The sequence below is a fragment of the Anser anser genome, assembly GCF_964211835.1.
Source record: "Anser anser genome assembly, chromosome: 7".
Taxonomy (NCBI): domain Eukaryota; kingdom Metazoa; phylum Chordata; class Aves; order Anseriformes; family Anatidae; genus Anser; species Anser anser.
This window is the reverse complement of record NC_139727.1, coordinates 26,696,462-26,722,128: the sequence shown is the minus strand read 5'-3', so window position 1 is coordinate 26,722,128 and position 25,667 is coordinate 26,696,462. Positions and strand designations below refer to the sequence as shown.

The following is a 25,667-nucleotide window of genomic DNA, read 5'->3' as shown; positions in this document are numbered from 1 at the left end:
GGAGCGGGGCCGCGCTCCGGGGCATCCCCGGCACGGCCGGGGTAGAGGCGGGGGGAGGCGCGGGGCCTCCCGCAGCGGGGATGGCTGTACCGGGAGCTGCCGGTGCCAACCTCCCCGTGCCACGCGTGGGCTCCGCGCAGCGCGGCTCCACCCGCCGGCTCCCGGTCGCACGTGGCGCGGCGGCTGCCCGCCCCCCGGCCCACGTGTGCCGCGCTGTGCCGTGCCGCGCCGTGCCGTGCCGCGCCGTGCCGCGCCGGCTCCCCGCTGCAGTCCCGGTGCGGCGGCGGGCGCTGCGGCATGGCGGCGGCGGGCCCGGGGCGCGGCGGCGGCGGCGGCGGCTGGGGCCGGAGCCGTGGCGCCGTGCTGCTGCTCTTCTTCTCGCTGTCGCCGCGGCCGCCGGCCGGGGCCGCCTGGCTGCTGGGGCTGCGGCCCGAGGACACGGCGCCGGGCCGGGTGTCCCTGGAGGGCGGCGCGGTGCAGGCGGCCGAGGGCAGCCGCTTCTTGCTGCGCCTCTACTTCCAGCCGCCCCCCGAGGGCAACGGCAGCCGCGGGCCGGCGGGCGAGCGGGAGCCGCGGCTGGTCTTCATCGAGGAGGCGGCGGCGGCGGCGGGGGGCAAGGCGGCGGCGGGGGGCAAGGCGGCGGCGGGGGCGGCGGCGGCGGCGGGGGCGCGGGGCCCGGCGGAGCGGTGCCGGGAGCGCAGCGCCTGGGCCTCGGACGTGGAGGTGGTGGGGCCGCTGCGCTCGGGGGGCGCGGCGGGCTCGGCGCTGGCCGAGGTGCGGGTGCGGGAGCCCCGCAAGGGCGAGGCGGCGGCGGCGGCGCCGGGCGGGCGGCTCTTCTCGCTGTGCGCCTGGGACGGGCGCGCCTGGGCGCACCACGGGGCGGCGGGGGGCTTCCTGCTGCGGGTCCGGCCGGCGGCCCCCGCGCTGGGCGCCTGGCTGCTGCCGCTGCCCGAGGCCGGCTGGCTGCGGGCGCTGGGCGCCCTGCTGCTGCTGGGGCTGTCGGCGCTGTTCAGCGGGCTGCGGCTCTCGCTGCTCTCGCTGGACCCGCTGGAGCTCCGCGTCCTGCGCAACAGCGGCTCGGCCGCCGAGCGGGAGCAGGCGCGGCGGGTGCAGGCGGTGCGCGGCGGCGGCGGCACCTACCTGCTGTGCACGCTGCTGCTGGGCCAGGCCGGGGCCAACGCGGCGCTGGCCGGCTGGCTCTGCGCCTCGCTGCCCGGCGGAGGGCCGGCGGCGGCGGCCGGAGGGCCGCGGGGAGCGCCCTGGCTGCCGGTGCTGCTGTGCGCCGCCGCCGTCTTCCTGGGCGGCGAGGTGCTGCCCTACTCGGTGTGCTCGCGGCACGGGCTGGCCATCGCGTCGCGCACCCTGTGCCTCACCCGGCTGCTGATGCTGGCCGCCTTCCCCCTCTGCTACCCGCTCAGCCGGCTGCTGGACTGGGCGCTGCGGCAGGAGCTCAGCGTCTTCTCCACGCGGGAGCGGCTGCTGGAGACGCTGCGCGCCGCCGGCCCCCACGGCGACCTGGTGCGGGAGGAGTTGGCCATGGTGCAGGGCGCGCTGGAGCTGCGCACCAAGGTGGTGGAGGACGTGCTGACGCCGCTGGCCGACTGCTTCATGCTCCGCGCCGACGCCGTGCTCGACTTCGCCACCGTCTCCGAGATCCTCCGCTCCGGCTACACCCGCATCCCCGTCTACGAGGGCGACCGGCGTGACAACATCGTCGACCTGCTCTTCGTCAAGGACCTGGCCTTTGTCGACCCCGACGACTGCACCCCGCTGCAGACCGTCACCCGCTTCTACCGCCGCCCGCTCCACTGCGTCTTCAACGACACGCGCCTCGACACGCTGCTCGAGGAGTTCAAGAAGGGTGAGGCTCAGCCCCGCGCCCCCTCTGCACCCCCGATGGTCCCCGATCGGCAGCCCCCCGCGGCCCACCCTGCGTCACCTCGTGGTGGGACCTGGCAGGTACCGGGGATGCTGGGGGGAGTCGGGCCCTGCATGCGCTGCTGTGGGGGTGACCTTGGTGTCCCCTGGGGGACCAGCCCCCGGGTGGACGGATGGAGGGCCTGCAGTGCTGGCCGCGCCTGGGATGTTAACGGAGACCGTCAGAGCCTTCGGCCTCGGAGGTTGCTGTCCCACAGGTGAGCCTGGCTCGCAGGGCCTGATGTCACAGTGGGGCTGGCATGGGGCACAGCGCCTGCCCCGCATCCCTCCCTGGGCAGGGCAGCGCTCACGGCTCTCTTCTGCACGGGGGAGTTCATGGCAGGAGATCGCATCTCATTACTCAGCTCTCGCGTTTTCAGCTTGGCAGTGAGAAGCAGGTCTAGAAAGTGTTTCCATGAAAGTAGTTAAAAGGAAGGAAAAAAAAAAGCCTAAACCCTTAGAACAAGCTCTACTTTCTTTGCAGCTGCGATGCTATTAATAATGCAGCAGCTGCCAGCAGCCCCAGCGAGGCTGAGAGTTGTGTTTCATTAACCCTACCTTGAGAATACACACAGCATGCATTTTCTTTTACCCCCTGGGAATTGTGAAGCGCTTCGCTGTGTGATGTTCGGTACGTCATACTGTGGTGCGTGAACCTTTAAGAAATGGCTGCAGCAGTGACATCCTGCGTTATGTAATGCAGGATACGCTCGGCTCCCGGGCTGCCTGTGGCCTCTCTGCTGCAAGCAGAGCTGATCATGTGAGAAGGGCCAATCTGGTCCATCCCAGATACAGAGGAGCCTCTCTGTGAGTCATCCCCACACTAGTTTTTGGAGCTGGGGGGCACTGGGGGATAGGATGTTTCCTGAACACCGGGAAAGCAGTCATCAGATACATGCAGGTCAGCATCCCCTCCGGAGATGCACAGCTGCATCCCCAGCACCGAGAGGGATCGCAGGGAGAGGAGTTCTGTGTGGCACAAAACACTCAACCTCTCTGCCCCGCAGCACAACTGGGGACTCCTCATGTGGTGCAAATCAGCAAACTCCTGTTTTTAATAACAAGGCTGAGAGCAAAAGCATTATGATTGCTCTCTGGGTTCAACCTTGATGAGTTGGAGGAGCTCCCCCTAATACCTCTCTTAACATAACCAGCAGTGTCTCCTCTTCCCAGTTGCTTATGTACCTTGCAATTCTTTCTTAACTCTGTTTTCCTGCATGATGCTACAGTGTCACTGAAGTTCATGTGAGATCCCCACTGCCTCTACCTTGCCTAGAGAGTCAGCTGTTAAAGATATCAGATGAGGTGGGCACAGTCTCCCCTTGTCAGCTTCCCCTGCATTTTATCTGATTTCCTTCGACGTATCCAACTACTTTTCCTTCCAGATTTGTTTTACAGCCCGGTACCCTATGGATCAATAGACCTATATAAATGGACTTGCGGTTGCTCAGCTCCCTGCCCTTTGCTTGCCCTCCTTCCCCCTCCTCCTCTTAGCTGAAGATGTTTTCTCTGTGTCACTCCCTCAAGTGGCAGGCGCATTAACAAGCCTTGCTACCAGCCTTCTGCTGCCCTGTACTAGCCTTCATCCCAAATGAAGACTTTCCAGCCTTCTCCAGCCTTGCTCCATTAAACTCTTGGCATTTTGCTTCGGGTTCTTCCTCCCCTACATCTGTTTGCCATCATGGTCTTCTGGGACATTTTGCTACAGCACTCATGTAGAGCTGTCCCTAGAACTTCTTTCTGTTCCAACCTCATTTCTCCTTGTGTTTCTTTAAATCACATGGCTGAAAAGTCTTGCTTTTGGTCTTACAAACTAACTCAGCTTGGTGTTTAGCAATTCCAGCTCTTCCCCCACGTGTTCGTATCCCCGGGTGTTGCTGTTCTCTTCCGATTAATCTTTCTGCTATTTGCAGGCCTTTTGTTTACCCCCAGTACCTTGTATTTGTAGATGTCCACCCCAGCCACCCCCAGCCCAGGCCTGAACCCCTCCTAAACTCTCATTTCCCAGTTCCCAACACAGGTTCCTGCTCCAGCTCCTGCTCCGCCACAGGTGTTCGCTCCCAGCTGCCTCCAGTCACATCCACTGCTGTCTCAGCCCAGTTCACTTGACTATTTAATTTCGAAAATAAAGATTTCCCATTTGTAATTAAGAATCTTCATCACTGTCTCATTTTCTGTGTCCATGTGAATTACGTTGAAATATCTCGCTTGATCCAATCGAGATTGCCTTCCCTGGCCAGGTCTTCTGTGACACCTCTAATTAGCGAGCAGGTTCGTTGCTTGTTGGCTCAGTGAGTGGTTAATGAAGGCATTCATCAGTTCACACATCCAAGGTGTCAGCAGGACAGCAACTGCTCCCACCGATAAGGCCCAGTCTCTTTCTAGGAAATTAAAGTGTTCGCTAATGATGGGCATTGCTAACCAGGTCCCCCGGTTCGTGACAAACTTCTAGAGCCACCCTTCTAGATTTCTTTTCCTTCTCCCATGATTAACACTTTTTGTATCCTTTATTTCTTTGGGTTATTGCAGTGTTTATACAAAATACCCATCACGTTTTGTATCTTTCTTTCCTCGATAGCAATATATACTTCAAGATCTGTGTTTTGCTAGTGATTAATGTTCTGCCACATGCACTATGCCTGTAATGTCATTTTTTGCATAATGCATAAGTAACATTCAATTTCACTGCCTGAGCTCCTTGCCATAGTACACAAACATTTGTTCTTACTGAAAATGTCAGTATGATTAAATACAGCACTTTGTGACTCTTGCTTACACCTCCGTTAGCGCTTTCCCTTTTCTCTCTCCCCTCCTACTCACTGCTATCACACTGCATTATCCTTGTTTACCTGATGCATTTTCCTCTCATTGTGCTATCCTAGCTATGAAGATTATCAGTTTTCCCCCCATCTCCAGTCTTCAAACAGGTTTTGAAGTTTTCCTTCATTAGTTTCTAGGTATGCCCACAGATAACTGTGTTTGAGCTCAGTTCCCTTCAGATGCGTCGATGTCTGCCTCAGGTTTCATCCACACGCAGCAGAGTCCCCTGTTTCCCCAGCAGGGCTTGGGGCAGGTGCAATGACCCTGCCACGGGCCTGGCAAAGGGCACTTCTGGCTTTTGTAGAATCCAATTGCCAAAACGTGTAAACCAGATGCAAACAGCAGCACACACTTCAATAGCACCTGGGGAGTTGGTGTGGTTGCAATGACCAAGAGCAGCTGTGAGCTCCTGCCCGATCACAGCAGAGACGTGGCCAATCCCTTCCCACCTGCTCTTCCACAAGCATCCTTTGATGCCTGTCTCCTGGAGAAGGATGCTTAAACTGGGGGCACTGGTGGGAACTGGGAAAAACCCAGGGAAGGCTGCAAACAGCAGCAGAGGGGAGAGCTGGCCTGCGAGAGGAACAGCTTGGACCTCAACTCACAGCCTGAGAGAACAGGGCAGCTGCTAAAGCAGTGCTGGAAAATGGCTTTACAGCAGGGTGGGGCAGCTCCAGCTGATGGCAGGAAATGCTTGTGCTAGAGGGCGGTTTTGGCTTGATCTCCTCGGTCATCTCAGAGTACCTGCCTTTATTCTAGGCTCACAGGAGGCGTTACCTCATACACCAGAAAAACTGCTGCACTGTATTTAACAAAGTAAAGCAACATAGAGGGGCAGATGAGGTCCCAGTAAGATAGACTTCACCTGAGGAGAGTCGAGCTAGGAGGAAGGGTTTATGCACACATTCGGTGTGGAATGCTGCCGGCAATGCAACGCAGTCTGCTTCCCCTCCACCCCCAGAAGATAACCGAAGCAATGTGTAGTGCACCTCCAGCCCTGTGGTCTATGGCGTAACTCCATGGGGAGCACTTCCCTGAGGTGCACCTCCTCGTTCCCTACGTGCCTTTGGGAAGTCACAGTCTCTGCCTATTAAGTCATTTATGGGTTTTGCTGGCACATTTCCTTGGGGGGATTTCTGTATTCAGAAGTGGTACCTTTCAGCGAATAACCTTCGACTGTCAGAGAAACGGCGGAAATTTGCTCTTACATTCATCTTTCTACAGTAGGCCAGAGACTGAGATGCAACTCAAATTATTCTTCAGTGGTTTGGTGTCTTTTAAAAGACACTAAAAGTAAGTTCTCCAAAAGCAAGCTTCCTGGCTTAGCAGGGGAAACAGCCTGTTTTGTCAAGGACAATTTTGCCCTAGGGTCTGGCTTTGCTTTTAAAAAACACTCCACAGCCTCTATTATTAATAGTTTTCCACAAATCGAACGTAGCTGGAAGAGGTGCTCAGGCTTGCCAGGAGCGGGGACCGGTCGCATTTCAGCTGCTTTTCTTACTGCCCTCCTCCTGAGCCCGCAGTCACCGTGAGCACAAAGCACGGCCTGAGCTTTAAACCAGCCTGTAGGAGATTTTTGCGAGCGGGACTGCTGCTGTCCCGGACATCCTGGTGGGGTGAAGCCCTGCCCTCTGCAGCCAGTTGTACAAGCTGAGGAGCCCGTTGTCATCCAGGACCCATCCACGTGCGCTGAGCAGCGATCGCCAGGCTGGGAGTGGGTGAGGTGCTGGTACACAAAAGATGGTTTCAATGAGTCACGCTGCGACTCCGCCTGAAACATTACTTTAATTTCCCCCAAAACACCGTGCTAAGTCTCATCGTGTGAACGCTGTGCTGCTACACCCCGCCCCAGCAAGCCCCGAAACCAGTTTGCCCTGGGGAGGCATCCAGCATGGCCAGAGGGGAGCTGTGTCCTCGGGAGAGGCACCCAGCTGCCCAGCGCCCTCAGGGCCTCTGGGGAACTGTGGGAAAGCATAAAGCGTTCCATGCTACAGACACCACAGAAAATGGTTTTGCATCAGCCTTTTGGAAATATTTGGGTTTTTAGCTTGGAAGAGTCTCAGCACCCTCGTAGGCTTCCCTAGCAGCAAGGAACATGCAAGAAAAGCATTTGTGGGCAGGCAGATTGAGAGCCAGGAGGCCGGAGCCCTCTTGTACAGCAGATGGAAGATGAGACTCCGTGTCTGGTCTAATCTCCCTCTTACCCTCCTCATCTGTTTTGTCAACCATAACACATCAACTACTCCAAATAGCTTATGTCCCTTCTTTCCCCCAGTTTTTCTTAGGATTAGGAAAACACCACAGCGGAGTGTGAGAAAGGCTTTTGTACTCCCATAGAGGCAGAAGTAAGCAGATGAAATTCTCATTCCCAAGCAAGTCTGGATTCAGTTAGGATTCACGATTTTCCCTTTATATGGTGCTGATTCCCTGCAGAGCCAGGCACCCTCACAGCCCTGCTGGGCATCTCCCTGGTGCTCAGGTGCAGACGTGCGTTGCCTCCTGGAGCAGCTCCTCAGGCCTGTGGCTTCATGCTTGGTGCAGGAGTCTGGTGACACAAGAGCATGCTCACTCAAAGTTTTCAACTTGGGGTCCCCAGTTAGTTCAGATACAAGTCTGCAAAGGAGGCTGGAGCTGCTGGCAGCACCCCCAGCCCAGAGAAGAGCTCTGATGAGAAGCACACGGAGAACAGACTTCAGTTGCATTGCAGTTGTTTCTTGAATCCAATTCACTTACTAATTACTATTCTTTTGCTTTCCATTTTGTAGCTGTAAATTATTTGTGCCTGTACCTTGAATTCATTGGAACAGCTTTAGACTTCACAGTAAAATTCACAAAAATAAATTTCATACTCGGAGTGCTCATCACGTGGAACAAGAGACAAGACTGAAGCATCTTTAACATTCCTCTGGCAGAGCACCTACATAAAGAAATGATAAGGAAGTAGTGTGGGCTATATTTGCAGCCAACAGCACTTTCTTTCCCACAAAGAGAGGCATTTCCATGTGTTCAGACTGTATTCTCCCGCTGGGGAGGATGCTTTGAGGTGGATCTATGTGCCCAAGGTCGTTTGGGTACCAACAAAACCCAAGGCTCCTAAAAATGGGTATAAAAGCTTTATATATCTGTTCGGATACTGGCTCCTTCCGGAAGCTTTCAGCTGTTTACATTAGCTCTGTAATTTTGCATTTTGAGGCATTAACGTCTCAGAGAAGCTGTTGTTTGAGAAGAGCAGATTTTGTGTGGCTCATAAAGAATTCAGTACAGTTGTATCCCGTGCTGAGCAGACACTTAATCACCTATAGACTTCCTGTGTGAGAGCAGTCCTGCCGAGGCCAGTGGAGCTATTCACACAAGTAAAGTTAATTGCCCGTTTGTTCGAGCATTTGCCAAGCCAAGGCTTTGATTCTCAAGAGTCTCACCGCGCTTCCTTGCAGCAGTGATCTCCCTGTAAAATTCGCATGTGACAGCCTGCTAGCGGTGGAACAGCTTGCCCTTATAACTCATTTCGTTGGAGCTATCAAGCAACAATTACAATAGCACGGTTTTTGGAATTGGTTTTACAGATCTTAAAGCTGTTTTAGATCAAGTTTGTTGTTTTGTTTAAGTGATTTATCGCTCTTTATTGTGCTCCCACTGCAGCAGACCTGCAGGGTGGTGCTGGAGAAGACTGCCACCCCCTGCTGTCCCCAGCTGTGTCCCTGTACCACTCTCCTCTCAGACAGCTTTCACCTCAAAAAATTACCCAACTTCTGCCCTCATACCTGCTCCAAAAGCCTCTACCTTTCCTCTGGGCAAGTACAGCAGCTCCCACAGCCAGGCAAACACACCCTCACACAGCAGCACCCCCAGCCAGGGCACTCAGACACCTTGCTGCCCTCCTGAAAGGCCTTTTAAAAGAGCGATGGGAGGAGATGTGGGACCTAGCAGGTGTGGGGGCAGCAGTTAGAAAGTGGTATCGTGGCCCTCAGGGGGGAATCAGAGGCAAGGTGGGTGCAGCTGGAAGCAGTGGGAAGTGCACCCCTCTGGCTGGGAGGGAGGTGTGGGACATTTCTGCGACACGGGCATCAGCTGGCAGGGCAGGGGCTGAGACCAGTGCTCTCCTTGGGGGGCAGGAGCAGCCGCACGAGTTGCAGCCATTTTCCACTTCTGGGTACCTGCTCTGCTTCTAGCGTGGGTGTTAGCCTGGAAACCTAAAACTGGAGGTTTATAGCATGGCTCCGAGTGTTTATTTTCTGTGAAAATAAAGAACCCTTGAGTGCTCTAACAGCCCTCCTGGCTCTGCCCCCAGTGTGGTGAAGCCCTGGGTCTCCTCCCAGCACGATGGTGCCGGGTTATTTCTAAATAACCTGATTTGCTGCTCTGTGAGCGTGGGGCTGGGATCGCATTTCTCTGTGGCCGCCCTAGAGTAAATTATAGTGTCGATGTAGGTGTTTGGCCAAAAAAAGAATTGCCTCCATTACTCTCTGACTGCCTTTAAGTAGCACCTAAGCTTTTTGTAAGGGTTTGGTGGTTTTGGGTTGCATGTAAATGTCATTAACAACAAGCTTTTGGCCAAAAGAAATAACTTTTCCCCTCTCCTCGCTCACCCGAGGACTTGTAGGAGACCAGATGGCCCCAGTGTTTGGGAGTGGGTTTTGGCAAAGGAGTCATTTTCAAAAGTTGGACTTTGCTGAGATGAAACGTAGCTGTTGCTGCTGTGTTGCAGCCAACTCTGCTTCTTTTTGCTTTTTAAGTCTCGAGTTGTGTTGCTTTATTACCCGCCGAACAGACAACGTGCACAAACCCTTGTGTGAGGTGAGGGAAATAGCCTGGCCAGCAGAACGTACCGAATTCTCAGTGCCCCGAAGCTATTGATTTGTTTTGTAAAATGCATCTCCAGCTTTATGGGAAGAACAACAGTGCTACTTGCGGTGATGTTATGTTCTCATTTCTAATTCTGTAGGCGTGGGAGGCAGCGAGCTGCTCTCTGAAATCTTGCAATAAAAGCTTGGTATGAGGAGGAGGGAATTTATGCTGTGGAAAATGCCCAAGCTTTTTCTGTGAGAAATGTATAGTGCTGATCTTCGTCTGAGAAATAGCGTTTGCTCGTCTCGGATCCAGGGCAGGGTTGTTTGAAGGTCGCGTGTTCCCCAGAAGGACGCGTTTGGTGGGGCTCCAGGCTGCCCTGGATGCAGAAGTCACCAGCGGGTGAGGAGGAACCTCTGCAGTAGGCAGGAGCCCACCCACATTGCATTTCTGTACCTAAATAGTGGTCCCGTCCCCTGGCCCAGGTGTAAATGGGAGAAGCAGATGCAGAGGCACAGGGAAAACTGCTCCCCTTTCAGGTAACCATTGCTGCTCGAGGAGCTCAGATCTGGGTCTTTGGGGGGAAAAAGGGTGTTTTCAGCTTTCCCGAGGGCCCTGCAGTGCCCATGGGAGGGGTAGCTTTGTGCAGGATTAGCGCCAGGGAAACAGAGAACAAACAGAGGGGAAATTGTTGGATGTGGTGCTGCTGAAGGACATTTTTAGTGTTTTCAGCAAAAGTAGAGGTCCAGAACCCGTGTGCGCTGCTGCAGGGCGTGGGAGCCACACTAAGTAGAGCGGTGCCGTTAGCTGGCAGGTCCGGGGTGACATCTGAGCTGGAAACCCAGGAGCTGTGCGGGGCTTGGGAGTTGGGTTCTAGTCAAGCTGTTGAGCAGGAGCATAAATCAGAACAGACAATAAGGGAAGGGAGAAGTTGAACAAGTCAAAACTGCTTACAGAGAGCAGAGCTGGACACGCGAAAGCAGATAGCGATGTTTAAAGTATGCCAAAAGCAAGAAGCCTGAGAATGTGTCAGCACAGCTGCCAGCTTACTGGGGGCAATCGAGGAAGCTGAAATTGTGATTGAGAAACATGGTGACTTCTGAGCAGGAGTCACCATCACTGCAGCTGAAGGAAGGTCCTGCTCCCAGTCTGTGTAAGGTAACGGGGTGCTGTCAGGGGCAGGGTTTGGAAAAGATGTTCAGGTGCAAGCCAATTGCTTGACAAGGGCTCAGCCTCCCTGTCCAGATGGTTCACCCAAGAGTTCGGCAGGAGCCGAGCTGAAAGCTGCAAACAAACATATGCATTTCTGCATTAAAACCAGCTGCTGTTCCACCGAGCTGGAGGCTTTGCCTGCGTCTAAAGGAAAACTTTCGGATCGGTCCAGACAGTGATGGATAGAAAGATGCGGGGGAGCTGTTCCTGGCAATTTGGTAGGAAAGATAATTAACAACAGAATGAGAAAACACCAGGAGGACGAGGGAAACCAGTAGAGCCCAAGGACGCGTTCACGTTTCTGTGTTGGAGGACGCTGTCTCCTTCCTCCATTAGAGCTGTCTCGTGCCAGCGAGGCAGTGGGTAAGCAAGAAGGAACTGGCACAACGTATGTGCAAGAGGCTGCCAAAGAGCTAAACAGGGGGTTTGGCTGTCCATCTCCTCGGTAAAGAAAGCAAGCAGCCCCAAAGAGCTGGGCAGACTCCTGCAGCACCCCCAAGGCATCAGCCTGGCAGTGGCTGATGGCTTCTTCTTCTTCTTCTTCTTCTTCTTCGTCTGGGTTAGCACAGCCGGGGTGGGTTTGGGTGATGGGGACCGCTTCAAGGTGTGGCTGTGCCCCCCACCCAGCCCTGTCCTGCCAGCCCGCGGTGCTGGGGATACCTCTCGTGGGGTGGGGGTCTCACTGCTCTGCTCTCCCACCGCAGGGAAGTCCCACCTGGCCATCGTGCAGCGGGTGAACAACGAAGGGGAAGGAGACCCGTTCTACGAGGTGATGGGCATTGTCACCCTGGAGGATGTCATTGAGGAGATCATCAAGTCTGAGATCCTGGATGAGACAGATCTGTACAGTTAGTGTCCCAGAGCAGCTACTGCAGTGGTGGGAGCCCACAGACAGATATACGGGAAGGAAACTGGCCAGAGCAAATTGTGGCCCTTCCCCAGAGCAATTAACGGGCATGGTGGGAAAGACGAGAACGATGGAGAGATGCCGGTCAAATGCTAGGGAGTCTTGAATGCTTGAGACAGATCAGCATCAGACTCGTGCCCGAGAAATAAGTGTGTTTCACCAGGGAGCTGCTCATGGGGCCATGATGCCCAGCGCTATTTGTCCACCGCGCTGCTGCCCCAGCCCCACGACAGCGTGAGCAAGACGAGCTCTGCACGTGGGTGCTGCGGGCTCGGTGGGTAACAGCCGCTCTCTGCCCACAGCGGACAACCGCAAAAAGGAGTGCGTGCCCCACCGGGGCCGCAAGCCCCAGGACTTCTCCATCTTCAGGCTCTCGGACAGCGAGATGAAGGTGAAGATCTCCCCCCAGCTCCTCCTGGCTACGCATCGGTTCATGGCAACAGGTACCCTTGTCCCGGGGGATACGTGCGACACGATGCACAGCAGCGGGTGTTTGGGGTCCTGCATTTCCCTGCAGTATGACCAGGCACCCCTGAACTGGTCCTCGTTTGGGCTTCCCACCACCACCAGCAATTTCTGCTTGCCTGGTCCCCCCCCCAGGCTTCCCTCTGCCCTGCCAGCACGGTCTGCATCTGGCTGCCCTGTGCAGGGGGGTGCTGATGCTGCGGGGAGGGGGCTGCTCAGCTCCAGGGGTGGCAGGTTCCTGGCACCCCACATTCCCCCCAACAGCCCTGGCCCCGCTGAGCCAGCCTGTGGTGCCTCCCCTGTAGAAGTGGAGCCCTTCAAGTCCCCCTACCTCTCCGAGAAGATCCTGCTGCGGCTCCTCAAGCACCCCAACGTCATCCAGGAGCTCAAGTACGACCGGAAGAACAAAAAGGCGGCCGAGCATTACCTCTACCAGCGCAACCGCCCTGTCGACTACTTCGTTCTCATCTTGCAGGTGCAGGGGCAGAGGGGCCGGGGAGCCCCCTGCTAAGTGGTGGCACGGGGTGGCCCGTCTTGTCTTGCTCCTGGCTGCTTCTGCAGCAGGGGTGGCTCTGGGGTTTGTAAGGGATACAGAAATTCCCGTCTTCTTGTAGGGTGGCAGGGACTCCCGCAGCGGGTCAGTGGGCAGGGGTGTGGGGGGCCCCATCTGAGCGGGTTTCCCTCCTCCTTCCAGGGGAAAGTGGAGGTGGAGGTTGGCAAGGAAGGGCTGCGGTTTGAGAACGGGGCGTTCACCTACTATGGCGTCCCCGCCATCATGGCCATCGTCTCCTCGGGTAAGGGCTCTGCGGGCCCCCTCCAGCCCTGCCCTCGCTTCCGTGGCTGGGAGAAGGGGCTGGACGTGGCTGTGGGGCGGGATGGCACCCAGGACCCTTCCTCTGTGACTCACGTGCCCTCAACTGTCATTTCAGATAGTGACGTGCGGAAAGTGAGCAGCCTGGCTGGGTCCTCCTTCCTGCGTAGGTATTTGGGAGAGGCTGGGGCTCTCACACCTCTCCGGCTGGGGGGACGGTGGGCTCACACCCCAAAACAGCAGCTCTGGCTCTGCTGCGGGGTCAGAACCCGCTGAATTCGGACTGATGGGAGGTGCAGGGAGGGATGTTGTTGAGGCACAGGGAGCGGCAGGGGCAGAGGCACAGGTGTGCAGGGCTCGCACCAAACCCCGAAGAAACGAGCGTGAGTAGCGGGTCACAGCGGGGAATGCGGACATGAACCCTTCAGCATTTAACCACTTGTTACATAACCGGGGTTAATTAATAACCTTTTTATTGCCCGGCTATCTTTGGTGTCAGCGGCTGGGGCAGGTGTGAGGCGAGAGCTGGCCCGGAGCAGGGGCGCAGCACGGGAGGGTCGGGCACCGCGTACAGCACCAAGTGCCGGTGTTATCACCCCAACCTTTGCTCCCTGCTGGCTGAGGTTGCTCTGTCAGCTCCTGGTGCTGCTGCCACTGCTTGGACATTTATTTCCAGACGGTTTCGGACCAGGGGAGGACACAGCCAGGAGTTACTGGGGGAGGAGCAGGGAGGAGGATGCTGCAGGGCAAGCTTTCTGGGGAGTTTAGCTTGAAAGCAGCTGAAAACCATTCAGCAGATGGTTACCAGAGCATTGCAGCCCCGCGGAGGGCAGGCAGAGTGCCCCAGGCAGGAGAGGCAGCAGGGAGGGGTGACAGTGTGACAGCGGCTGGAGAAGAAGGCTGAGAGCCAGCAGTCTGGGCTCTGCCTCTGGTTTCTGGGTGAACACTGCCAGCAGTGGGAGCAAGATCAGCTATCGGGAGTGTGTTGCTGACGCTGTGTGTCAGTCTGTCCACGCTTCCCAGCCTGGGAGCCCTGCATCACTGTTGCATGGCCCAGGTGCTTGTTCACAGCACTGGGGTCTGTGTCCCTCCTGGAGTCCCTGTTCCCAGGGCTGGCGAGTGCCTCCCCCTAGAACAGCCCCAGGGGGTGGGAGCTGGGGGGGTGAGGGGAGCCCAGCCTGGGGCTACTGGCACACGATTCTCATCCTCATTTTTCCTCTTGGTCTGTCCCTCTCCTTACCACTTCCTCTTGCCTTGCCTGCCCTGTCCTTCCTCCCACCCCTCTCTTGCAGTGCCTGTCTCGGTGTCCCGTACCTTCGCCTTCAGCAGAGGGGACTCCCTGGCTGGCTCACCAGGTAACGGTGCGTGGCTCAGGGAAGGGGTCCCTGCATGTGCCAGGCCTTCCCCAGCTCCCGGTGCCCCCACAGCACCCCACACCGGGCAGCCCAGAGGCACGGGGAGCTGCATGGGTGCCTCACCCCCCTATGCCCATGAAGAAAGGGATGGGGACAACTGGGAGCCATAGGTGGCTTGGGCTTTTTTTGCTGGGCAGTTTCCATAAGTTTAAATTCCTGCACGTGCTGCTTGTGCTGAGTTGTCTGGCTGCTTGCTGCTGCTGACCGTGGTTACCCACAGCTCTGCGTGCACGCCGCCCTGCTCGGCTTGCTTTCCGGGAAGCCAGGTAATAGAAGGGCGTTCCAGCAGCACAGTCAGCAAAATGGTGACATTGCCCGTGCAAGGAACAAGCTGCCTTTGTTCCCTAATAAATCACCAGCCAGACAAAATCCATCACGCTGCGTGTCAGAGGCCATCGGTCAACGTGAGTGACGGGCCAGCTGGCCTCTGCAGCCCTGCTCCCGTCGGGTAGGACACCCTGCACCGGGGACACGTGCCTGCCTGCCTGCCTGCCTGCAGGGTGGCCCCGGGAGCACAGTGCCCTGTGTGCAGAGGACAGAGAGGACCCCCGTGAGGGCTTTCTCCAGGGGAGATGAGCCAAAGGGCCCTGGTGTGCACAGGGCACTGCCTCTGGACGTGACAGGGATCCCCTGACCCTACTCCAGCACCAGAAGCCCACACGGCAGCACAAAATGATTTCCTCTCATCATTTCTTGCCCCTCTCTCTGCCTCCCCACCCGGCCCCGGCCCTCCCCAGTGAACCGGTCACCCTCGCGGTGCAGTGGGCTCAACCGCTCCGAGTCCCCGAACCGGGAGCACAACGACTACGGGGGCAGCACCACGCAGCTCTACAGCAGCAGCAACAACATCTACACTCCTGACTACTCCGTGCACATCCTCTGTGACGTCCAGTTTGTCAAGGTACGGCTGGGCTGGGCTGGGCTGTCTCTTCCTGCGTTCCCAGGGGCATCTTGGTGCCCGCAGAGCCAGCTGAGCCGTGTGAGCATGCCTCTGTGTGCCCAGGTCACCCGGCAGCAGTACCAGAACGCGCTGGTGGCCAGCCGCATGGACAGCTCGCCCCAGTCCCCCGACATGGAGGCCTTCGACAGGGACTCAACCAAGGCTTCGACCGCTCGGGGCACCCCACAGACGCCCAAGGAGGACGCTACTGCCCTCCTGAACGAGAGGAACAGCGTCATGTGTGAGTCACCCCGTGGGCACCCCTTGCCTGCCATGTGCGCTTGTGCCCCCATCCCTGCCACCATGCCACCCCGCAGCCTCACCGGCCCCGTGTCCCCGCAGGCAGCCGGCCCGAGGGGCCGCGCAGTCCCAGCGAGTCCGTGTGCCTGCGCATGGAGGCCATCCCCTTCATCCAGGAGGAGCTGCCTGAGCACAAGGACAACAGCAAGCGGCAGGGTGAGTCCGTTCGGGGGCAGAGCCTGGGAGCGGCGAGGCCTTGTGCTGTCCCGGGGCGCTGCAGCCAGGCTGGGCTCTTGCAGACAGGGAGTGCTGCGGCACCGGGCTGGAGGCAGAGTCCCCGGGCAGGGAGGCCGGGACCGGCTCCTCTCCCAGCAGCAACGAGGAGACCCTGGGCAAGAGGCTGCTGAGATCGCTGAGTGAGTGACCGACCGGGGAGGGAGCGCCCGGGGTGCTCAGCGCCCTTCTGCCCAGGTCTGAAGCGCGTAGGGCTCGCCCCCACCCGACCCCCTGCACCCCTGGCCCTGAGCACCCTCGCCCCCTGCCCCGGGGCCCCCCCACCCCAGCCCCCTCGGTGCCGCTGCTGCAGGTGGGCGCAGGCAGCGCCAGTCGCCGGAAGGTGAGAAGGTGCCGGAGGAAAGCTCCAACCTCGTCCCGCTCATCACCTGAGCAGCAGCGTGGCCGGAGCACGGTGCTGGAGGCCCACGTGGACCAGAGGTAGGAGCCTGCCCCTTCCTGCGATATTCCTCCCCAGCAAGGGGGAGGGTGCTTGGTTTTAGTAGCGAGAAAATCAAGTTTTCTGTTGTTGAAGCAACGTGGTTTGGAGGGCTCCAGAAAGACCCACCCAGAGCAGACATGGGTAAGGGCAGTCCCACGCAGGCACGCGTAGCTGGGGGCTGGAGATGCAGCAACAGAGTCCAGCCACCCTCAGGGAAGGAGCAGAGGTTGGGGAGAGAGTGAGACCCCGACTTGTGTATTTTCACAGATAGGAATGTGTGTCTGCACGCGTGCCGCAGAGCTCGGTTGGGGTGCGGCAGGGCTGAGCAGCAGCAGGGCAGGCTGTGCACGTGTCTTCCAGGTCTGCAGCATGGGGGTCTCCCGCCGCGAGGCTCACGTCCAACAGCAGCAGGTCTGCACTCGCTCGCTGCCCACCCGCCTGCCCGCGCCGCCCCTCCCTGCAGGGCCCATGCAGGCCCCATCCCCAGGCGAGAAAGGATGAGCCCCCGGGGGGGCCAAACCACCCAGGCGGAAGGGACCAGCTCACAGCAGCCCCAGGGCCCTCGCCCAGCTGCTGCCTGGTAGCATCTGGTCTCGAGGAAGAGGTGAAGGAAGGAAAAGGGGAGAAGCGTTCCCTGCGGCAGCGCAGGGAGGGGCGGCCCGACCCGAACTGCCCTCAGCATCATTGCCCATCCCCATCCCCGCGAGGCCCGGAGCCCCTCGGTGCCGGGCGCTGCACAGACGTGGTCTCCACCATCAGGAGAAGATGCTTTTGGGGGGGTGCCACGTGCAGCTCAGGGCCCCAGGACACGTTTGTGCCGTGCCCGGCGCCACGCACATCGCAGCACATGCTGACCATCGCCACAGCCCTCTCCGGGGGGGGACGGCCGCTCCACGCCGCGCTCACCCGTCCTCCCGGGCGAGGGAGGCTCGGGCCGAGCCCCCAGGGGGGCACAGGCCAGGCCGTAGTTTTTGTAGAGGCTGACTGCAATGGGGATATCAGCATTAAAGGTGATTTCTCCCCGAGTGAGGCCCTGTCTGTGTGAGGTGGGGTCTGGGAGGCACATGGACGCTTCCCTCCTAGGCCGGGGGGCCTGGGCCAGGCTGGAGGCACAGCAGCGGCCCAGAAACCCTCACACACGTGTGCCAAGGGAGCAAGTAGATGTCCAGATCAACAAATGCTTCACATTTTCCCCCTGCCCTCCGTGAACACGGGCTCCTGGGCAAGGGGAGCGGGCCTTCTCTCACTCCTGCAGCCAGGAGAGCCCTCAGCAGCGCAGGGTCAGACCTCAGAGGAGGACTGGAGAAGGAGAAAGGAGTTAATGATACGCCCCTGCAGACACAACAGTGGGATACACATGCTGGAGCACAGCCTGACTGATAACAAATCTCACAGTTCAGCCATGCTGATAAAACCTCAGCTGGACTAAGTGCACCCCGGCCTGGGGACTGCCCTGCTGAGGAGACAGAAAGCAACTGCCAGGAGGCCAGAGGAAAGCTGGAGGGGCTGGCAAACAGCCTACCCCGAGAGGCTGAAGGAAATGGGGTCGCTTAATCTGAGCTGGTGAAGGATGTGGAGGGGGGAGAGGAAGTTTTCACATACATAAAAAGCCTTTGGAAAAGAGAAAAGGAATAATCTGTTCTCTGTTGCCATGGTAAGTGGGATAATGGTAATGAGCTTACACCACAGAGAAGGAGAAATTTAGGTCACTCGTTAGAAAAAAGAAGTCTGGTAAGTGCAGCAAAGTGCTAGTACCGATCATGTGGGTGGTTCAGGCTCCACACCCAGAGGTCTGTAAGAACAGCAGTACAGGCAGATGTCAGAAGGAACAGAAGTTGGTTCCGTGACTCTTTTCTCTACAATCACCCCTGGAAGTCACCCGTTGACCATCATCACCCCAACTGTGGGTAGACACCAAGAGGAGAAAAAGCCTCCCACCTGCCCCTCTGCACAAAAACTGCCTCTGCCTCACCAACTTGTGTGATGTGAGCTACTGATCTAAGAGGGACGGACACACCAGGGTGCATGAGTCCCCTTGGCCCTACAAGGGAAGCAATAACAGGGGCAGGGAAGATTCCTGAAGGCCATACGGCATTCTGCTTCATTGCAAAGACCCCTGACAATCAAGAGAGACACACTGCAGACACAGGAAGGAAACAAGGCAATTTTCCCCTTTGCTTTCTAAGCTGCAGCACAAGCAAAATCCATCAGGACAGTAGTGACTGTCACTGACTGACCCTGTTCCCCTTTCCTCATCAAGGTTTTGGCAGGAGTGTGCTGTATCAAGGTGGTAATGTCAGCTCCCAAACAGATCTGCAAAGACAGAAGCAGATGGTCCCAGCTCCTTTTCAGTGCCAGAAACCCAGGCTGTTGCTGGCAGAACCCACTAAAGCCAGAGTAGGTGGTAGTTCACCAACAGCGTGCTGACAAGGGGAAGCAGGAAGGATCCACAGGCCAGCAGCTCTGGGCCAGGGAGAGACAGCCAGATGGTGGGGTAACACGCGAGCATCCAGCGAGGAAGCACAGCAGTGCCAGAAAGAGGAAGGAACAAGACAGACGTGAGAAACCAGTCAGCTTCACGTGGAGTCACAGGGAGCTCCAAACTACTCTTCCAATAGGGCTGTGCTCCATTAAGGAGCAACTGTGATCATCAGAGATACGACACACTGCAAGGAGAAAGGGAAACCCCTTAAACACAAGGAGTGAGACAGAGTGGACAAAGCAAGATGCTAAGACTTTAACCTCAGCCTGAAAGAGGCTAACATGGCCTGAAAGCAGCAGGGTACAAAGGACCTTCAGTGCTGAGCCTTCCTGTGCTAAGTGGTACAGCTCCGCAGCGTGGGCCCTTCCTCCAGCAGTGACCGGCTAACACTCGGAAGACATCACACAAGGCAGGGGTAGTGTTCAGAGATGGAGGTTTAATTTTCTGTCAGCAACACAAAGCAGTTATTACAATTATGAATATTTGCTCGCGTAAGGCTCAGAAATTGGTAGGGGAAAGCCAGCAACAGCCTTGCCCCTCCACAAAATACTATTGAGTAACATTAATTCACAACCCGTATGAGCCCAACTGTTTGGGCTGTTATCCCATAGCGCATTGCACTGGCACTGGCCTTAGCCTGGATCAAAACAATCAGTTACATGGAGTTGATTTGGATGTGCTAAAGATGCAGCTCTAAGTGCCTGAAGACCAGGCTACTGTCAGTCAAATGAGAGCCAAGGCAGCTCATGCTGCCCTCACCTCCTGGGGCAGTGGCTTACCATATTGCAAGGAGTATTTCAGAAAAAAAAAAAAAAGTCATGATTATCCCTGATTGAGCTACTGCTCCCATCTTTATTAAACCCCAAGAGGTGTGGACAAGGCAAGCTCTGAGCACGGAAATACACGGACTACACACTACAGCTTTGGTGACTTCATGTAAGTTTGGTTGTTCCTGTGCTTCATTGGATTTTTGTGACAGCTTCATGGATGGACTTGGCCACATAGTCCAGGTTCTTGGTAGTCAGGCCACACATGTTGATGCGCCCGCTAGCCATCAGGTAGATGTGTTTTTCCTTGATCATGTACTCCACCTGCTTAGCTGGAGAAGCAAATGGACATCAGGTCAGAGCAGTAACCCCACAGCTCAGAAAAGCCCCAAAAAACAGTCAGGACTGCTTAAATCTTCCACAACAAGCAGAAGACTTCCAGCACTGGCCACTAAAATGCCGGTGTTTCAGCCCTGTCCTGCTACGGAGGCAGTGACACCAGGAGTCCGGCAAGGTCCCCAAGAGATCCCTGCCTGGCCTGCTTCAGCCCATTTCACCCTTGCTACCACTTTCCTCTCCCAATCCTCCTTTCCCCTCCCTACGGCAGCACCAGGGCACTTTGTACTTACGGTTCAACCCCGTGAAGCTGAACATGCCGATCTGGTCCGTGATGTGGTTCCAGGTGCCCGGGGTCCCCAGGGACTCCAGGCGAGACCGGAGCTCCGAGCGCATCAGCAAGACCCGATCTGCCATCGTCTTCACGTTGTCCTTCCTGCAGCAGGCAGAAAGCACAGCGTGAGGGCGGGCACCTAGCTGGTTTGGAGCGTGACACTCACGGGGACAGCTTCCCCCTTCCCTCTCCCGCTGGTGACACCTACCACTCGGCAAAGAGCTGCGGGGACGTAAGCGTAGTCGCCACGATGCGCGCTCCCTGGGAGGGAGGGTTGGACCAGGTGGTGCGCACGATCTTCTCCATCTGGGAAAGCACACGCTGCACGTTGTCCGCGTCTTTCCCCACCACGGTCAGGTTCCCCACGCGTTCATCTGCGGACGAGCCAAGAGACGTGAGCCATCGGCCCCGCGCGTCGCTGCAAAGCAGAGCTCTCCCCCCGACCCCTTTCCCAACCCCGCACGCCAGCCCCATCTGTCTGGGTGTGGCCAGCTTACTGCCGGACACTCACTGTAGAGACCAAAGTTCTTGGAAAACGACTGTGCACAGAAGAGCTCAAAGCCCTCGGAGACAAAGTATCGCACAGCCCAGGCATCCTTGTCCAGGCTGCCAGAGGCAAAACCTTGGTACGCCGAGTCGAAGAACGGAAACAGGAACCGGCGCTGGAAGGAGGAACAGTGTTAGAGGGAAACCCCTTCCCCACAGCTTTCACTTCACCCCCCGCTGTCCCCATTAGAGGACAAATGACCACTGAGCTTCTGGGGGAATACAAAAAGAAGCATGGCCCAGCAACACCAGACTAGTGGATTTTCTTTTTACTAGGGGCAAAAGACAACAAAGACTAAAGTGGCAAAGAAGAGGTCAAATGCAGGAGAAAACTCCGCTCTGGAGGATGAGGTAGGGCACAAAATATATACTGTCTTATACCCTAACGTCCAGCACCTGTGAAAAGCAGGTGCCCCTGGAGAATCTTCCCAGCGTGAAAAGCCTCAACACAGCCCATTCCACTGAGTTTGGACGTAAAAACTTGGAGGCGTGAGCAGAACTGGGATGCTTCCATCCTCCGAGCCCTCTATCCTCACAGCACAGATGAGCAGCATCCTGTCAGCCTCTCCCTTCAACGCCTGCCCCATGGGACTCTTCCAGCCCCTGCCACATCTCGTGCCATTCCCCAGAGCCCAGTTTTGGACGCAAGTCCTCTGGCTGGCTCAAGAGCAACCCGTCCCCTCGGCACGGCTGTAGCCCCACCGGGAGCCCGTACCTTCATAACGGCAGCAATCTGCTTCCACTGGTCCGGAGTAGGGTCTGTGCCCGTCGGGTTGTGCGCGCAGGCGTGGAGGATGAAGATGGAGAACTCCGGAGCTTTCTGGTGAGAGAGCGGGTTTCGGTCGGACGCACTGACAAGGCTCAGCACCCACAGCGCAGGAGGGCTGCGAGCTGCTCTGGGTACCAGCAGTGCTTTTAGCAGAGACGCTCTGCCAGGCACAGGACCACGCTCAGCCCGCCCCACGCCAGGTTTCCTCACCTCCATGTCATCCAGCAGCCCCTGGAGGTCCAGGCCCCTCTTGGCGGCATCCCAGTAGTGGTAGGTTCTGATGTCTTTAAAGCCAGCATCCAGAAACACAGAGTTGTGGTTCTCTGGGGAAAGAAATCGCATTTCAGAAAAGCGGGCTCCACCTCCCAGCAAGCCACCCACCCCAACCCCAGTACGTCCTTAAATTCCCTAAAACACAGAGACAAGTCCCTCTCCCAGAAGAGGAAGGGCTTTCCCTCACCCCCCAGGTCCCTCGGCCACCGACCGACCCGCGCGGAGGCGGCACTCACCCCAGGTTGGCGAGGAGACGTAGACCGGGGTGGCCGTGTTGTTGGTGCCGTTGTACCACCGCCGCAGGAACTCCGCGCCGATGCGCAGGGCGCCCGTCCCGCCCAGGGACTGCACGCTGCCGATCTGAAACGGGGGGGGCCTGGCCGTGAGCACACGCGGCACGGGCACCCACCGAGGGGACCCGAGGCGTGATTCCTGGGTCACCCCGCCGGGAAAACCCCCTCCTTCAGGGCTCTCCAGCCACCGGGCCCAACCTGACACCTATAACTGTAGGCTCCATTTTTTTTTTCCTAGTCTTTTTTTTTTTTTCCCTATTCTGGAGTTTTTTTTCCTATTAATTCACGGCACGAAGATTCCCAGCTAGTCTAAAAGTTGCTCCGTACCAGGAGGGCCGGCTGCTACCTGACTCCAGATTCCTGGGGGGACAACCGTTAAAAACGGCTGCAACAAATCCCGGGCACAGCCCTTCCCCGTAACCACGGGGGGGGGATTCATCAGGGTACGCCCAGCCCCTGCAGCCCACCCAGGCCGGAGGAAACCCTCCAATCCTTCCCGACCGCCGTTACCCACGCCTCTGCCCCCCGTGCCACGGGGCTCCCGGTGCCCTCCTGGTCTCGGTGCCCCTCCCGGTCCCGGTGCCCCTCCCGGTCCCGGTAACCCCCCCCCGGTGGTCCCGGTGCCACCCACCCGGTTCTCCTTGATGGCGGGGCTGTCGTCGCCCAGGGCGATGCGGGAGGCGTTGGCGCGGAACTCGGGCAGCCCGAGGATGGGCAGGTACTCGTGGTTCAGCTTGCCGTCACCGGCGATCATCTGCTCCACCTTCCGCACCACCGGCAGCACCCACGGCTGCCCCTCGTCCGTGCGGTAGGCTGCCGGCGGGGGGGGAGGGGGGGGGAGCGCTGTCACCGTGACCTTTACCGAGCCGCGGGGGGGCAGCGCCGCCACCCGCGGTCACGCCACGTCCCGCCGCCTCCCCCTTCCCCCCCCGTTAACGGGAGCCCCCCCGGAGGCGGCCCCGCCGCGGACTCACCGCCCACGCCGAGGTTGACCTTCCGCGAGTCGGCGTCCTCCCGGAAATCCGCCGTCAGCTTGAACACGGCGACCGGGGGAGCGCGCGGCACGGCGGCGAAGATGGAGGCGGCGGCGGCCATGGCCGGTGCGGGGCCGGTACCGGGGCCGGTGCCGGTGCGGGGCGCTGCGGGCGGCGCGCGGCCTCTGGAGGAGACGCTCACCTTCACCGCCGGGGCCGGGCGGGGCGGCCGCGCGCCTCCGCCAATCAGCGAGCCGCCGGGCCCCCCGCCCCCGCGCCCTCCGCCAATCAGCGGCGGGCCGGGCGCCGACCGGGAGGTGGCGGCGGGGGCTCGGGGGGGGGGAACGGTCGCGGGACGGAGCGGTCGCGGTGACGTCAGCGTCGCGGTGACGCTGCGGCGCCGCTGATTGGTGGAATGCCCACGAGGCCCCGCCCCGTCGTGGCGCGCGGCGGCGCGCCGGCGGGAGTTGGTGGCGGGAGCGGTGCCCACGCGTGGGGGCGCCCGGGGCGCGGCGCGGGGACGGGTTGATAACGGGGGGTAACGGGGGAGGGGGGGGGGCGAGCTCCCGGCAGCACCGCGGCCTCCCGCCGGGGCCGGCAGCCGCGGCTGTGCTGGGGGGTGACGGTAGAGGGCAGAGGCGGCCCGTGCATCGCCGCCGCCCCGTCAGCAGCCCGCCGCGGCTGCGGGTCGCGAGCCCCGGAGCCGGCCCGAGGGTGTCCCCGTCCCGCCTCGAGCCCGCCGCGCCCGGGGCTCAGCCCTGACCCGCGCCACTCGGTGACGTTGATGACTTGGTGACAGTGCCGGGTGCTGCACGGCACCGACCCCTAGCCATAAGCCTAACCTTAACCCGAACCCTAACCCTAATCTCATTCCTAACCTCAACCGAAACCCTTCCCCTAACCTAATGGGGAGCACTTGGGCTCCTTGGGGTCTGTGGACACTCCTAACGCAGAGACGACGAGCAGGGAAGCAGCAGATGAGAACAAGGGCGCCAGAGGCAAATGGGGGTAGCCCACCTCTGGTGGGTCACATTTTCGGCTCACGAGGACCAAAGCTCTGTGCGAGTGGGATGCTGCAAGGGGAAAGGCCGACCGAGGCTGCGGAGAGCTTCCCATTCCTGGAGCAGACAGAAACGCAGGGGAGTCCCCAGACTGGCGGCCTCGCGCTGCTCTTACTGGTGTCTAATCCGACCGCTCTCCTAAGAGCGCTGGGACACTTGGGGACGGGGCCAGGCCCTTCCCCAGTGCAGTGGCACTGCCTGCTGAGCTGGCTGTGCCAAGCCACCGCGCAGCCACTTGCTGGGGCAGGCTGAGCGGTGCCACTTGCAGGGAAACAAAAAAAAAAAGCTTTTTCCCCAAATGGCCATGGTTTTGCTCCCCTCCGTCAGGGACTGCCGGGCAGCCCAGCAGTGCTGGTGTGCTCTGTGCCGCTGCCCATGCCTGCGAGGCCGGGGTCGCCAAGCCGGCAGGAGTTACCGGCTGGTGCGGCGGCTGCCCCCAGCCCCGCCGGTGTCGCGCGCCCTCGGCTGCGTGGTTTGGGGCTCCTCTGGGAACAGATGCAGGAACGAGATAGACAGGCACAAAGGAGCAGGCAGCCGGGTGGCTGTGCGTTAGCAACATCCCTCTGGCCCTGTGCTTTCATCTCCCCAGCCTACACAAAGGGTGCCACCAAGACGCATGGAAAAGCAAGAGAAACATGGGAGCAGGCCCCGAGGCAGCCGTCCCTTCATCTTCTGCCGCAGACTGACAGCCAGCAAGGACCTGCCACTCAACGTGAAGGCTCGCACACCTTACCCAGAGCAAAGCAGCCCCCGGGCGTGCACCGCACGCAGGCATGGCCCCCCGCGCTCAGCCCCTCCGGCGGGGGCACGGCAGCCAGCACGGCTCCCGCACAGCTCGGGCACCCCAGGGACGTGGGGACCGCTGCCCTCCCGCTGCCTGAAGCCCGTCCCAGGGGACCGAGGCTGGGCACAGGCAGGGTGCAGGCAGGGGCAGCATCACGGCCGTTCCCACCGGTGCTGCGCGGGGCCGTTTTCCCAGCCCTCCTCTGAATACAGATGTTTTCTCAGTGCAGGATCCAGACAGAGGAGGGTAAAATGTTTTCATTCCAAGCTCCCGGGGTCAGGTCATGGTTTGTCTAAATGGCTTTTGTTGCTGTAATTATCAGATTAGCTGATCTCTGGCAGCGCGTTTAGGGGCAGCTACATTAACTGCGGACCCTGACACCCCCTCCCCACCAGCACCCTGCCCAGCTGGGGCAGTGGGTGTGCAAAGCAACGGGGTGGGATCAGGGGTGCCACAAGAGCCATGGGAAAAACTTGAGCTTGATTTGGGGCTGGTACCCAGAACCCAGGAGCAGCCGGCATCTTTTGGGAAGACTCCAACCTGCAGCGCACAGCTGCTGCAGAGCCCCGTCCCAGGCACCTGCCTGCTGCCACTGCTGATGCTCAGCATGCAGACACGCGATGGGGGCACCTGAGGTGTCTCCCCCCTTCAGGGCTGGTGCTCCGGGGGGGGCTCTGGGGTGAGGGAGGGGGCTGGTGCCTGGCCGTGGGGAGGGCAGCCTCCAAGCAGGCAAGGAGCTCCGGGAACAGGAGCATGAGATAGCAGGCCAGACGGGGAGACGAGAGAGCAGGGCGAGGGGCAGATAAAGAGGGATCAGGAGT

General features: G+C 58.9%; 3 protein-coding genes and 1 long non-coding RNA gene across 12 annotated transcripts in view; 1 reads left to right on the top strand and 3 right to left on the bottom strand.

Annotated features, from left to right (window-relative positions):
* The window catches only part of HPSE2 (heparanase 2 (inactive)), a gene marked incomplete at its 5' end in the record, with an annotated part of 110,022 nt that extends 108,742 nt beyond the window's left edge, over positions 1-1,280 (bottom strand). The window contains one exon of one of the 2 annotated variants that reach the window (XM_083843461.1): positions 1,141-1,280. The remainder of the gene's footprint in view (positions 1-1,140) is intronic. The other variant, XM_083843458.1, reaches the window with a different exon arrangement.
* CNNM1 (cyclin and CBS domain divalent metal cation transport mediator 1) lies at positions 52-19,663 on the top strand. Of its 8 annotated transcripts, none has more exons than XM_083843433.1 (13): positions 52-1,861; positions 11,439-11,582; positions 11,944-12,084; positions 12,412-12,581; positions 12,801-12,900; positions 13,036-13,083; positions 14,210-14,272; positions 15,070-15,233; positions 15,336-15,513; positions 15,615-15,728; positions 15,812-15,928; positions 16,076-16,226; positions 16,588-19,663. In XM_083843433.1, the coding sequence occupies exons 1-13, from the start codon at positions 298-300 to the stop codon at positions 17,270-17,272; spliced, it is 3,639 nt and encodes a 1,212-aa protein (XP_083699559.1). In that variant the 5' UTR covers positions 52-297; the 3' UTR covers positions 17,273-19,663. The 8 variants fall into 8 exon arrangements, 7 of the variants coding, with proteins under 7 accessions (XP_083699559.1, XP_083699558.1, XP_083699563.1 ...); XM_083843432.1 differs by having other exon boundaries at positions 14,210-14,278; XM_083843435.1 differs by having other exon boundaries at positions 235-1,861; positions 16,099-16,226; positions 16,588-16,726.
* On the bottom strand, positions 3,151-8,723 carry LOC310902236. The gene is made up of 2 exons (XR_014586573.1): positions 8,499-8,723; positions 3,151-7,654 (listed from the first exon to the last, which is right to left on the bottom strand). It is a non-coding gene; the product is annotated as an uncharacterized lncRNA (long non-coding RNA).
* On the bottom strand, positions 19,126-23,393 carry GOT1 (glutamic-oxaloacetic transaminase 1). Its single transcript, XM_083843462.1, has 9 exons — positions 23,002-23,393; positions 22,659-22,840; positions 21,971-22,094; positions 21,672-21,784; positions 21,408-21,512; positions 20,658-20,808; positions 20,355-20,520; positions 20,106-20,248; positions 19,126-19,808 (listed from the first exon to the last, which is right to left on the bottom strand). Exons 1-9 carry the CDS (start codon positions 23,120-23,122, stop codon positions 19,669-19,671), a joined length of 1,245 nt encoding a protein of 414 aa, XP_083699588.1. The 5' UTR covers positions 23,123-23,393; the 3' UTR covers positions 19,126-19,668.
* Positions 23,394-25,667: the final 2,274 nt, after the last annotated feature.